Below are 14,127 nucleotides of genomic sequence, written 5' to 3' on the forward strand. Positions count from 1 at the left end.
GTAGGGACAATTTTCACTGGACCAGGTTGTGGAAGTCCCAGCCAACCATGGACACTTCCAGGGTTGTGGCATCCACAGCTTCTCTGGGCAACCTATGCCAGTGCCTCACCACCCTCACAGTAAAGAATTTTTTCCTAACATCTAATCCAAACCTACCCTCTTTCAATTTAAAGCCATTCCCCCGTGTCCTATCACTAGTTGCTCTCGTAACAGCTTTTTGTAGCCCCCTTTGGGTACTGGAAGGTGCTGTAAGGTCTCCCTGGAGCTTTTCTCTTTTCCAGGCTGAACAACCCCAGCTCTCTCCGTCTGTCTTCACGGGAGAAGGGCTCCAGCCCTCTGAGCATCTCTGTGGGCTCACTCTAGCAGGTCTGTGTCTGTTTTATGTTGGGGGCTCCAGAGCTGGATGCAGCACTCTGCTTGGGGTCTCACAATGGTTTATGGCAGACCCTTTTCTGCCGTATTTTCACAGCAGTGCTAACCCAAAGAATGCCGTGGTTTTTCCTATTGAGTGCTCCCTCTGGTCTCTCTGGGATATTTGAATATAATGCAGCGACAACTGTTTTAAGACTTTCACAAATTTCAAAGCCTGTTCTGTTACTAGGGAAACAGTGAGACCTCTGTGGGGAAATATGGGAATGAGGCAAGAGGTTTATGAGGCAGCATTCAAAGAATGGGTTTAAAGAATAAAATAACCGTGCCGCTTGTCCTATGCTTCTGTGTCTGTAGCAAAGCAATCAGCTATTCTGGGAAACACTGGGAAATAAAGTTAACATCCATTTTCACTTCAGTGGTGTGCTATCCTTCAATGAGCACCTGCAAATGGAAAGCAGGTATCTAGCGAAAGTATAGTCCCCTTACAGAGCTTAAACAGTTTGCAATGTTTAAAAGTATCAGTTAACAACATGATTCAGGGACATGAACAAGTGAGATGGGAAATTGCTAGAATATAAGTAAAAACATGAAAACTTTTATTTTTGGGACAGCTTCCTAGTATTTTCAATGCCTTGTATGTGCTATTTTATAGCACTGTTCTTTCCTTAGCAAAAACAACATGTAATTTTTTACAATAACAAGCATAAAATGTTGTAGCTCATGCTCCCTGCTGAAGCGTCACTAATAAAAATAGAAGAAAAGCACTGGCTCAAAATTCTGCTTTGCCATCCCAACCCCCAGTGGGATTAGGTATTTCTTGTTGTGGGTGGGTACAGTCTAGTATTACTTTGCATTGTGATGGCCTTTTTGGTTTGAGAATAACTTTCACTTCCATTCCCAACAATAAAACTCCAAGGGGAAAAAGTCAGAAGAAGGGATGTGCTGGGAGTAGAAGAGATGTGTGAAAAGTGAACAGCAGTGGAGGTAAAAGAGAGGAAGCAGGGAGTGAGCAGGGAGCTGGCAGGAGAGGGGAGCAGGCAGAGTGTGTTTGCATGGAGAGTTCTCTCCAAGGAGAACTGATGGATCTCCAAGTCAAGTTGAAAAGTTTACCTGGGAAAGGGACTGTAAGGGAAAAGTGGTGGGGAACCCATGCAGAGAAGTGCCTTCAAGGGAAGGTACTGAGAACAAAGTTGGGAATAGCTGCAGGTGGCTGGATGAGGAAAGGAAGTGAATGATCTCCTGGGGTGGGGAGGCGAGCTGAAGCAGCTGGAGAAGGAGCAGGGGGAGCATGGGCAGAGCCACTGCGGGCACAGCAGGTGGCTGTGAGACTGACGGGGAGGCACAGTGAAGGTTCCTCACCCAAGAAGGGCAGTGCCAGACCATGCAGCAGGACCTGGTTTCATACAGTGCATCCTGCCATTCTGCACCAAGCAGAAGTTGCTGGGCCTGGAGCATCCCTGCTTCACATCTGCAGTGCTCTGGGCAATGGTGACCTGTCCTCAGGACAATCTTGCTCATGCCAGAGAAATGACAAGGTCATGCTATAGGGAATGCAATGAAAATATCAAACAAAACCCAGCAGTGAAACAGGGAGGATTTAAAGCAAGAATTTAGGTATTAGCTTGGTGATATCCAGAGCTGAGGTTCCACTGTAACCTTCTTGGACTGCCATCTGGCAAGGGACCTTCATCTGTCATCTGTAACATGGAGCAGATGTTACCATCTAAATGTAAGTAATGGGATTTAGATGAGACTTCATCTGAAGTGGAGGGAGCCATCCGCTGCCTGAACAGAAAAGGGAAAAGGCCCCCTCCATGTAAATCCATTACTGAATATCTTTGCTGCTAATGATGTGATTATAATGTCAGAAGGAGAGTGCAGAAAATCTGCTCAGGGTAGGTCTAGACAAAAGTGGAGCTGGGGGTAAAAAAAAAGAAAAAAACAAAGAAAAATGAAAAGGTGTGTACAGCTGTGTATTAGGACAACAGGAGCCCCTCGTCGTTTTCTCAGAAAAGGAAGCTCAGGAATATGCCCTTTAACAAATACTGGGGTCCTCATATAAATGCATCCCACACCCAACATGGCAAGGAAGGTTAGTCTCCATACATCTGAGTTATTCTTTAGCAGGCTTAAATTGGTATTAATGAGGCAGTAAGAAGGACAGCCTGACTGCTAAGCTGTACTTCAGCCTGTATCTCAAAGTCACTTGCTGGATGATTTTAGTGGTTTCTTGGTGCTGCAAATTCCACTGCTGGTGCAAAGGCCTGATGTGGTCACTCAGCTTTATTCCTCTTGAGATTATTGAATGCAAAGTTAGGCAGAGCAAACTGGCCTTGACCAAAACATGCTGCTCTGCTTTTATTTACCATCACACTAAAATTGCTGGACTTCTGCAATTGTCTGCTCAATGATGAATGTCCAGCAGCTAATTCAGATAAGGAAAAATGATGTTTCTGGCATTTATTCTCCCACTGCACCCTGCCTCTGTGGGATTCTGCACCCCTCTAGTAACTAATCCTTCCCCACTGGAGCCAGGGAGCCAAGGGCAGATGAGTGGCAATTACAGACAGGTGAGGAAGGGATGAGACTTCAACCACTGATGAAGGAGGCAAAACCGGATGGCAGGGAAAGGACTTAGCAAGCCATGAAGGCAAAGACAACGGAAAAAAGAGGAGGGAGCTGGACTGTGCCTTTCTTAGGATGCAGGTTGAGAGGTTGGGGTCACTTGGTATAACCATATGTACGTCATACCCAGGGAAAGAAGGCAGACAGCAAAGAGGATAAGGGAACAGGGGTTGAGCACTGAGCCTGACACCAGCAGTAGTGTGATAGAAAGGGACAAGAATAAGAACAGTGAAACGGCCCCTCCCCACCCCAGGTGGCTGTTGTTTCCCTTTCAGGCATTCTGTCCCAATAAGGCATATGTATCAGGGTGATATTTAGGAGAGGCAAGGCTTGTTTCATCCTTAATTAGGCTTCCTGCTACTACACAAGTCTTTGGGCTTATTGAGGACTGGGATACACAGTACTATTCAGTATATTCAATCCACCAGACTGCCATTTTTATACAGCAGTTTGTACAGGTCAGAGCCCTTCATAAACCACCAAATGTCCTGAAAATTTGTCATTAAATTGAATTAAGGGAGAGGTCTTTCTATAGTTCTGATAAAGTGGCTTAAATCAGGTGAAAAAAAGGAGAGGCTCTTGAAGAAACAGGAGTCACACATGATAAATGAAAAAGGAACAAATCACAGGTGCCAGTATTATCTGTCTCAGGACTCCGAGGGAAATGATGGAGCTTGTAACAAAATCACACTGTTCATAAAATTGATTATGAGACTGGAGTGCCATATATCTATGAGTCAACAGCTGAAAACAAAGGGAACATGTTAGAGGATATCTTTAAAATGAAATTACACCTCTGCTCGTGTCATGTTATCTCCACGAGGACTGCCTGAATTCTGCAACCAGTTCCTCCTAAGAATGATTGCCTTTACTTGGAAAGAAAAGGCAAGACGGTATTTGTATAATATGCTTTGAGAAAGAATTTTGCAGTCCTGCAGTTGTGTGGCCGTGTTCCTCTCCAGCAGCAATGCTGAATTTGAACAGGAGAGGGCATTCATGACCAAGCATCTGAGTGTGCTGAGTGTTCTCTGTTTCTTAGAGGGAAGACATTGGAAAACGGTTTTTTTTTTTTTAAATGATTAATAAAGGCTTATCATCCAAAAATAAATCTTCTCTAGACATCATGTACCAAAAGGAGTATAAATAATTACAAATTAAAACCTGTCTAGTAAATGAATGTTTGAGGTGCCCTTAAGCAGCACTATCCCAAATGCAGACAAAACCCCTGAAAAATCCGGAGGGTTTGAACAGCATGCTAATCTTTTCCGTAGCCTCTTCTCTAAAACTCTTGTGAGCTCTTAAACAGACTACAGTGGGGAGAGCTGGACTGGAAGCTGAACCAAGATTCATGAAACCTTATTGCTCTTCCTGGCTGCCATTGTGAGCTTGGACAAGATATTTCGTGGGTCTGTGCCTCAGTTTCTTCTCTTAAAAGTGGGAGTAAATCTTAAAAACTTCCATAAGCATGAAAATGACTACAGGGTTGTACTTTATACTGCAGGACACAGATAGTAGGTTAAGCTCACCATATCAAAGCTAGCCAGTCAGTATGAGTAATGCTAGTCACAGATATTTTAATATTTTCCCCCTTGTTCAGAAATGACTGCATTTTTTTCTGTGCATACCAGGCTTTCTCACACTGTTCAGCTGACAGTACTTGGATGAAAAGACACCTTCCCTAGGAATTTATAGAAGAAATTATATAAAGTGTGCTGCTAGGCCGCAGATGAAAATAGGAGTGTCTTGGTTAGGAGGAAGTGCCCTCTGAAACCTCCCTGTTCAGCTTGGAAAGTCACATTCCCATTCCCAGTTTCTCCTTTATCCCCAGTGATATCTGTGTGCTATAAGTAGGTTTATCTGCTGTCCCAGCATGAAGGGAGCTGACCCGTTGACCTGATGACAGGCCCTTTGTTACTCACAATACAAAGGGTATAATTTAGAACAGATGGAGGATGCCCACACTGCCCTGTGGGAAAGCAAACACAGAGACATGCTGGCCACTTCAAGTGCAGGTAAGGATAATTTGCTTTGGTCTGCAAATTCTCCCGTGGACACAGGCAAAGTCGCCTGACCACTGTCTGAGACAGCTGAGTAGTCCTTTGGTATCAAGCTCCCCAGCTCTCCTTCTTTTTGAAGTTAGGCACACAAACTGTTGTGATTCCAAGGCACTTTGTAATCCCTAGATAAACAAAAAGAGGTAGAAATAATTTATAAATCTTCTTTCTTCCACGTTTCTAGAAGCCCTGTACTGGCAAGGTGATGGCTCTGTGTCAGGTCTGGCTGCCTGATGAGGAAGTGGCATCCAGCTGCACAATCCCCATCTGCGACCTTCAGGGCCCAGCAAGATCCTCAAGGCTGCAGCTCCTTCCTGCTATCTTTGCTAACACGACAGGAAAAAACAGTCAGGAGAAGAATAAGGACACTTTTGGTATGCACTATCCCAGGCAGTTTCAAATGAGCACTGTGCTTTAAAAAAAAAATGGTTTATTATTTAAATTATTCTGTAAGCCGAGCAATATGGCTTGCGTTTTCCTCACGATGATGGAGGGCATACAGAACAGCTGAATATGCAACTGCTGTTTAATTCAAGACTTAAGGAGTGTCATGAAACATATTTTCTTGCAGAGAAAAATTACTTCAATAGCAAATTGCATTTGTCTCACTTGTGAAAATGCAGTTTATTAAGGATGTTGCTTCTTCTATTTTGTAGGTGTTAGCCTGGCTATTTAATTAAGGGTCTGACAGCATTCCATTAAAATATTTTCATTTTTCAGGATGCGTAAGCCTTAAAAATTAAAGCTTAATGGGTGAGTCTCCTTTTCACAAGCCAAACAGCACTGTAATGACAAAGCTACCTGAAAAATGAAAAAGAAAGGAAAAAGAAAGGAAAATGAGATTATGTTTCTAGGTTCTTAGAACCCTCAGGGCAACACTGACTGAAGGTGCATAAAGACCTAAGTATATATGGGAGTACATATACGAGATTAATGAGCATTTTTCCAGATTAGTAACTGCTAAATTGGTAGATCTCTGTATTAACATATGAACAGATTGCTGCAAATGTAAGCAATAATTGAGTAGTTGTACCAGATTGCTGCTGCTTAACTGCAATGCTTAGCTTCAGCTATCTCCGTTTAGGAAATAATCACGACTTCAGGGTTTATTAGAGCAAAATGATACGCTTCTGCAGCCAGCATTCCTAGGCGCACGCCCGCACCACGGGGACAACTGAGGCTCTCCAGATGAACCCTGTGCTCACAAGGCGATGCTCCGGGCTGGAGCTTGGAGCCCAGACTGGGCAGTGGCGGGTCACTCTTAGTTTTAGGGTCTGGGTTTAGCAGCATGTGCCCCAGAACGCCCAAGGTTTTCGGGGGTGTGGGGGGACAGGAGCCCGGCAGGGCCGGGCGGGGCAGGGCCGGGCGGGGCCGGCTGCGTCCCCCTGGCAACGGCGCCTTAAAGGCGGGCGGGGCTGAGGCGGCGGCCGCCGCTGCCATGGCTCACGGCAGCCCCGTGGTGAGGGGCAGGGCCGGGCTGGCGGGGTCTGCTCGCTCCTCCCTTCGGGCCACAGGGATGAGGATGAGGAGCTCGCCTCCCGCGCCCGGCCCGGGGAGGAGCCGCCGCCCGTTCCCTGGCGCGGGAAGCCCAGGGACGACTTCGAAAGCCTTTTTTTTTTTTTTTTTTAATTTTTAAAAATTTTTCTGTTGAAAACGAGAGTTTGTGGGCAAAAGTGTTGTGGCAGGGATTGGCAGTGGGTAGCTCCAGGGTGCCAGGAACGCTGTGCCAGCTCGGCAGTGCCAGGGAGCGAGGCGGCGGCCTTTATCCCTTTATCCCATGGCAAGTTTAGTCCACTGCTGCCTCTCCTTGCCCGGAGCTTCAGGTGCTCCCTCAGGGGACAGAAATCCCACGGGAGCCTTGGAGGCTTTGCTGGATTGGGACATGGATAAGTCATTCCTGCCACTGCACACAAATGAAACGGGAGTTTGACAGTTCCTGCTATGCATGGCCGGGCTCTGGTGAAGGAGTGCCTGTGTGTAAAGGGATTAAACTGGAGTACAATAATGTCTGTGCTGTAACCATTTTTCTCTAATTTGCAAGCATGTGGTGTTTGAATTTTACTGTTGCTGGGTGCAGTTTTTGTATAGCATAATAAATATTTGTACTCACTGTAGCTTGGCAATCCTGGGGAGATGAATAGGCCCGTTGAAAGATTTACATTCAGATTCTCTTTTGGATTAGCAGTGAAGGCAGAGCATTTGACATATGGGCTGATCAGCAGCTTTTAGTGTAGTGGTACAAGAGGAAACTTTTCCCTCCTTATCTTCCTAGTATCCTGAAAAAGTGCTGGAGGAGTCTTTGGAGGTTGATAATCCCTAATAAGAAATTATACATGAGTATGGTTGTTTTAAAGTAGTGTTGGTTGCTTTTTCCAGAGAATGTAATGTGTTACTTCTTAATATCTTCTTTACTTTGAAAAGAAATTGTTTATCATCTACACTTTAGAACAACTTTGGAGCAGTAAAATATTAATTTGATGTTTAAAAAAATTAAATTATTAATCCAGAGTCTTGTAAGGTTTCCTGAAATATCTCAGCTTCATTTTCCACCTTGTGTAGGCTATTCTGGTGGTAATGATAGTCAAGATTAATAAGCTTTAAATTGCTAAAATCTCATTATCTTACATTTGCATTGGAGTGTAGGAATCTTGAAGCTCATGTGGATCTGCTGTCCACATCGGACTGGAGGATTAGGATTTAATCATTGACACGGGCAGAAGAAGGAATAAAATGTTCTGTTGGCGTCCTATTGTAATATAAGATGAATGATCTGTATTGATAAAAGTAGTGTTAAAATTTCCACAGGAAATATACAGAATCAGACTGTTTCCACAAAGAATAAATAAATAAATAAAGCTCTATTATTTTTTTGCCAGTTCCTTACATTCTGCTTCAGATGGAACTGGCACAGCTTATTTTTAATATCTTGTATTATTGGTTGGTCTCTAAGCTAGCAGCAATGATTCTAGAATGATAGACGCGCTTGTTTGAAAATACAGCACGGCAATGGTTTTTGAATGTTTCCAGGATTTTCTTAAGCACTTACCGAATTATTGGTAGCCTAAGAAATAATTTGAGGCTCAAATCCAGTACTTTTTTAGGGATGTAGGTTTAAAAGAATGAGTGGACTTGCAGACCTTTGCATTTGACATTGTGTTTGTTAAACTGATCTGTTCATGCTGTTCAGTTTGTAACAGCAGTTTAGGAAGCGAGATTAGACTTTGTGCTACCTTTTTAAATGACTTAATGCTCATCTTGACTTGAAAATACCTATTTTTCTTTTGTAATGTAGCCTGAACTATACAAGTCCATTATTGAAGATGTGATTGAAGGTGTGCAGGAACTCTTTGCAGAGGAGGGTGTAGATGAGCAGGTTCTGAAAGACTTGAAGCAGGTTTGTTGGGTTCCCTTGTATTAATAGCAGTTGTGTTTGTGTTTTTTTTTTCTTTTGAGATGATGGACCTGTCCATTTCTTTGCCCTCCAAAACATGCAAACTTTTGCACTTAGAGTTACAAGTGTCCTGTGAGTGATGTGTGGGCTGCTGGGAGCTGAAATTGGTTAGTTATTGCTACCCTGTTTGTTGGATAGAATCAGTCAACTTATTCTTGGAAAAGCTGGGAATTATCTTTTTGGATGCAGTTTGTTTTTAAAGCTGATATTTGTTGACCTTAGTAATAATCTTCCTGCAGCTTTGGGAAACGAAGGTGACACAGTCTAAAGCAATAGAAGGCTTCTTCAAACATAGCCACTGTTCTCCACAGTTCAGCCTGCAGCTGCCACACAGTTCTCACAGCGTTTTGCAGACTTCAGCAGGTCAGATGTTGTTGGACACAATGGATGCAATTTAAGAATTTCTCAGTGATTCGGGGATATTTTTGGAAGACTTGAAATAATCTTGGTTTGTGATGTATTGTGATGTGCTTACGTATGTATCTAGTTTGATGTGGAACAGTAATTATTTGTAAGCAGAATTTGAAAAATAAATGATGAATTAAACTTTATAAATAATAAACTAATAGAATTCTGTCTACATGCTCTTGATCAGCTGCTCGTTTCCAGTAGCAAAACATGCAGAGAATTTAGGCTTCTTGTCGGCAGTCCAATAGTGTAGCCCTTCAGCTGCAGACTTACCTGCAGGGTTAAGCCCCTGCTTCCCCTTTTGATGGCTGTCCTGATGTGTGCAGAGGTTGTATGGCTTGTTTGTGCCATGCAGCTCTGCTGTCCGGTTGGGGTTTAATCTGGTTCTCAAATTGTTAAAATGTAATCCTTTGCTCAAACAGAAGAGAAGAAGCTTTCTAGTTTTTCTTTCAGTCAGTTTTTCTAAAGACAGCATTCCTGTTGCAGAGAAGTACTTGACTTTCACACAGCCTCTGACATCAGGACCTGCTCTTCTCAATCAAGTCCAGCTGACCACTGTGGTATTGTTGTGGTAGAGTGTAGTGCTCAGCCGAGACTTATCCCAAAGTGAGAGGCTGTTAGGACCTTTGCCCATAAAGGACAAAATCCATATGAGATGATATAATGAAAATCTGTGCTGTAGTGTATTTCAAGCTTGGGCAGGCATTCTTTATCTGTGGATCTGTGGGGTTTTTACATTTTTTTTTCCTTCCTTTTTGTGTTTGGTTTTTTATTTATTTTTTTTTAAATTCCTCATAGTTAAATGAACTGTTTTTGGAGGCAGGTGTTTTATTTGTTCCATGTAACTAAAGGGAATAAACTTTTGTGTTTGCAGGCTATTGGAGGTTTTATATTTAATGAGCATTACCTTCTTACCCTTAAGGTTTTTAAAGGGCAATACTAAGGCAAAGTAATCTGTTGAGGCGAGTAAATATATCTATTTGTTTTTAAAAAGGGGATTTGAATTGCCCTGTGGCTAGAGATTTTTCAAGTAGTTAGGGATACCTAAATTGTTTGCTTCCAAAGGCCCAGGAAAATTTTCCCTTTGCCCTTTTCTCTCCCATGGATGTCAATATTGAGTGCTTATCCTAGTGTTCCTACTTTTAGCATCAGTGGATTTCCTCTGCTGCAAAAAAGTGCTTGCATGTTTTCCTCAAGTTGACAAGACAATACTCGTGCTCACTAATGAGTATGACCTGAAGTTAGATTGCTTTACTTTCACCCATGTTTGTTTCAATTGCTGTTAATTATTGAAAGGTTACTGTACCCCAGAAATTAATGTCTTTTGTAAAGTGGTTTTTTTTGGTTTTTTTATAGCTTCTTTTGTCATCCAAACTGGCGGAGGTTTTCAGCATTTCTCAGCAGCAAAACTGGTATGTAGCTGTAGTGATGTTTTACTTCGATTTTGATTATGTTGAACTCCTAAATTTTTAAAATTGTTTGCCAATTATTAATAAACTTCAAGAGGGAGAGTTGTAACACTGCTGCTTCTGTTGGAGCAGTGAAAAAGGATGGGATGTACCAGCTGGTTCTGCAAGAAGTGAAGCCAGAAGCATGTTGGAAGACACAGCTGCATGTGTTTAGCCCATAGGATGAAAGTGTAGTGGAAATGCACACCTACATATACTTTTTTATAAAAGAGAAATATTACTGGTTGTTAAAATAGTGCATGGCTGAGAAATAGTACCACTAGTGAAGCTGGGAGCAGCTTTGTCTTTGAGGTGTAGAAATCATCCAGAAGAAAAATGAGTATTTTTGTAGTTGACAAGTTCTGAAGTCTGGGCATGGCAAAATTTCTTTGGGGAGCAGCCACTAATTGCCAGAGCTTGATGAACTTACTGAGTGCCTCTTGAGCCTCAAGCTAACTAGCTTGTCAAGTTGAAATATAATATTGGGAAGGTGTTTGTGCAATATGTGAGTTTCCTGATTTAAACTTTAGATTTCCTCAGAACAGCTAGTTTGAAAGGGAGCTGTAAATCCAACTCTTTGTTTCCCAGGAGGAAAAGAGAACATGAATAGACTTCATAGGCCTAGGCAAGAAGCCTGTGCTGTGTGGAGTAATGCATAAACTTAGGTAAAAGTGACTGAGTAGAAAAATACCCTTCTGGATGGTGGGTGCATTGAGGGGATATGGAAGATGTTGCCTTAGCAAAAAGGGAGTCTGATAGTTGGAAAGTAGGAAATGCTTGGGGCAGGTCGTTACTCTGTCAGTGCAGAATACTCTCCATCTGTCTAAATCTCAAAAGCATGATGGAGCTTTCCAGTGAAGATGGCCACAGAGAGGCCCTCTGTGTTTCACACGGATATTCCAGGTGTGGCACTCAGTGCCTTGTTCCTGCCTAAACCCAGCTCTTGTGTTCCAGGGGCCCCCACGAGTGGGTGTCACTCTTGCTCTCCCTTCGTGTGTTGCTTATCCTTTACAGATGCCAGCTGGAGTGATGCTGCAGCCAGCACCAGGTAAGGGTCACGAGGAGATGTCAAGTCTTACAGTGGTCTGGGGATGTTGAAAGGCAGTCCCAGGGACAGTCGATGAAATAGATGAGAAGTTGAAGTGAGTAGAGCCAGTTACCCTCCTCTTCCTTTGTACTTTGTGTTTGCAGTGGCGGCGTGGGGGAAGAAACTGCACTGATTAGTTGGTGTGTCAGTTTTACAACTTGTTACAAGTGTTTTTCTTTGTCAGCCCAGACACAGGTATCTCCTTCTCCCTGTCTCTCTGGGACAATCTTCTATGTTTTAAAAAACCCGAAGGCACGCTGGTGCTTCGGAGACAAATTGATTTCTTATTAAAATAAAATCCAACTATCCATTAACCTTTTTGATCCCATTCTTTTGCTGGTAAAACTGCCTGCACTGCTTGTACAAAAATGTGCTTGTACTGCTTAGGTGTAATCAGTAGAAGGCTTAGTTCAGTCATTGACTCTTCCCTCAAACAGCTGTTCTCTGGTGAAAACTGATGTCTCTAGTTATCTGTTTCAGGTGTTATTCCTGATGTTATGAGACCTATAGACCGGTACCAGTGACTCTGTTTGCGTGAGCATGTGTGTGGGGAGAGGAAAAATCAAATGAAATTTGGAACTTGGCTCTGGCATCTCAGTTCTAACCCTGATAATAATAACTTTAAGCATTCAGTATTTGGAGTGGTTCTCTTAAGATAAGATATATAAATTAGGAATTGTTTGGGTTTTTTAAACTAAAATAGGCAGTTTTTTTACAGAGGATACTTAAAGGTCCATAAAGGAATGAGCTCTCCCTGCAGCTATGGACTAGTTTCATCTTGTATTCCTTAGTTTCTGAAATGACATGGAAAAATTTCAAACCAGCGTATTTATTTATTTATTAATTTTAAATCCAGTATGTAGTTAAATTATTGAACTTACTGTCAGAGGGTACTGTGTAGGCCAAACCAAAAAAGAGGTATTAAACATGATGGACTGGATGGAAGCCATGATTCAAAAAACTTCTGAATACCTGATTTTCAAGGGCTGGAATTGTGCCTGAGGAAAGTTTTGCTTTGTAAATGTGCTTTTTCCTATAGTTTGCCTGAGTGTTTGCTGTTGATTTTAATGGGGACAGGTCAGTGGCCCAGATGTACCTGTAGTTTCACCTGCTGAAGCAGTTTTTAACTCTTCTCTCTGCAGGGCAGTTTTACAATGTGAATGTGCCTGTTGTGGTTACACAGGCCTCAGGAGATGGAAGCCTTCTCCACTACCCCGTGCAGCAGGTATTTCATCCCCTTGGACAAGCTTCAGTTCTGCAGGCCAGCATTGCCAGTGTCGCACAGGTGAATGCATCTGCTGCCCATGCAGCTGGTGAAACACTGCAGCCCCAGGAGACTGCTGTCCAACAGGCTGCGCTGTATAAACCAAACTTCATGGAAAAGCAACACCTGGAGAACTCTGCTACCTTGGTCCAGCAGCCTTCTGCAAGTCTGCAGGAATTTGAAATTAATGCAGTGTTGAATCAGTGTAGTGAATTCACAGAAAAATCCCAGCAAGACAACCTTCACACAGCTGTGTTTACTCCAGAATGCTCTGAAGGACTTTTTGTTGATGAATCCTTGGCAAGCAGCTCAAGCAGTGTCCTGCTGGATATGGAGGGGCAGCTGGACATGGAGCATCCGGATCTGCTGCAGCAGCAGGTGCCTGATGATATCATTGACCTGATTATTGCAGGGGAAAGTTTGGATGAAAATGCATTTCTAAGGGATCAGGGCAGCATCGCTTCCCCTGACAAGGTAAGGCCTTTTGTTTCTCAGCTAACAAAAATACATCTGTTAGAGGTGGTGGTTTGAACACATCTCTAAGTGACAACTAGGACCTCTAAATGAGAAGAATAAAAATTATTTCATGGCTCATTCTTAAGCTTGTTTAGTATAGCAGTAGCTGACTGCTTGTTTTTACATTGAGAATTTGTCAAAACTACTGCTAACATACTGTGATGAGAATATCAATTTAAAAATACTGAAAGTGTAATAGATAAAATGTATTAGACTTATTGATTATTTTTGAGAATCATAGGGATTTTTCGTGATTAAGCAGACATGAAAGACTCCTTGTGAACTTCCATATCATTCTGACACTGACCTGCATATGGATACTGGTCAGTTGTGGGCAAAGTGCTTTTGCAGGATCAGCTGGGATTAATTTTAAGTTGTAATGTGCAAAGAGCATTAAAGTTGTATTGAGAATGCATTCAGGATGAAAAGTCAAATTTGATAAGTGAAAAATCTCCTTGAAGAAAATGTGTTTTCTTGGGGGAAAAATCCTGGACAAACTAGAACTCAGCTAGAGCTGTGTGGGAAACTTGAATGATTTTAATTAACAAGCTGCTTTCCTGACCTCATCTAATTTTAGTTCCAGAAATTATTTGCAGATGTTTGAAGTTCAGGCTGGCTTGCTGACTTTGAGTTGTAGTGCTCATATGTGATTGAGGCAAATTTATTAAATGCAAATTTAATGACAGTAATGCCAAATGTCTGTAAATAGAAAGCATGTTATGTTGCTCATCCGAACTCCGATGGCAGCATGATGAGGACTGTCTGAGTGAGAATGGAAGGTCAAGACAAAGTGTTATTTTCTTGAACTAGAAAGTGTATGTGGATGGGAATTAAGTGCTACAATAAAGATTTAATGAGAAACTGAAGATGGCTGAAACCCTAAAGCCCTTTTATGCTCCTGT

General features: G+C 42.4%; 1 protein-coding gene across 1 annotated transcript in view; it reads left to right on the plus strand.

Annotated features, from left to right (window-relative positions):
• The window catches only part of STON1 (stonin 1), a 42,497-nt gene that overhangs the window by 24,464 nt on the left and 3,906 nt on the right, over positions 1-14,127 (plus strand). Inside the window, exons 4-8 of the mRNA XM_042051498.1 lie at positions 8,344-8,445; positions 8,742-8,865; positions 10,267-10,322; positions 11,313-11,406; positions 12,588-13,183. Of these exons, the coding sequence (XP_041907432.1) occupies positions 8,344-8,445; positions 8,742-8,865; positions 10,267-10,322; positions 11,313-11,406; positions 12,588-13,183 (972 nt within the window). The remainder of the gene's footprint in view (positions 1-8,343; positions 8,446-8,741; positions 8,866-10,266; positions 10,323-11,312; positions 11,407-12,587; positions 13,184-14,127) is intronic.

This window comes from Corvus kubaryi, unplaced genomic scaffold (assembly GCF_017639235.1).
Source record: "Corvus kubaryi isolate FWS band 111438036 unplaced genomic scaffold, C.kubaryi_AGA036_p1.0 76, whole genome shotgun sequence".
Classification (NCBI taxonomy): Eukaryota; Metazoa; Chordata; class Aves; order Passeriformes; family Corvidae; genus Corvus; species Corvus kubaryi.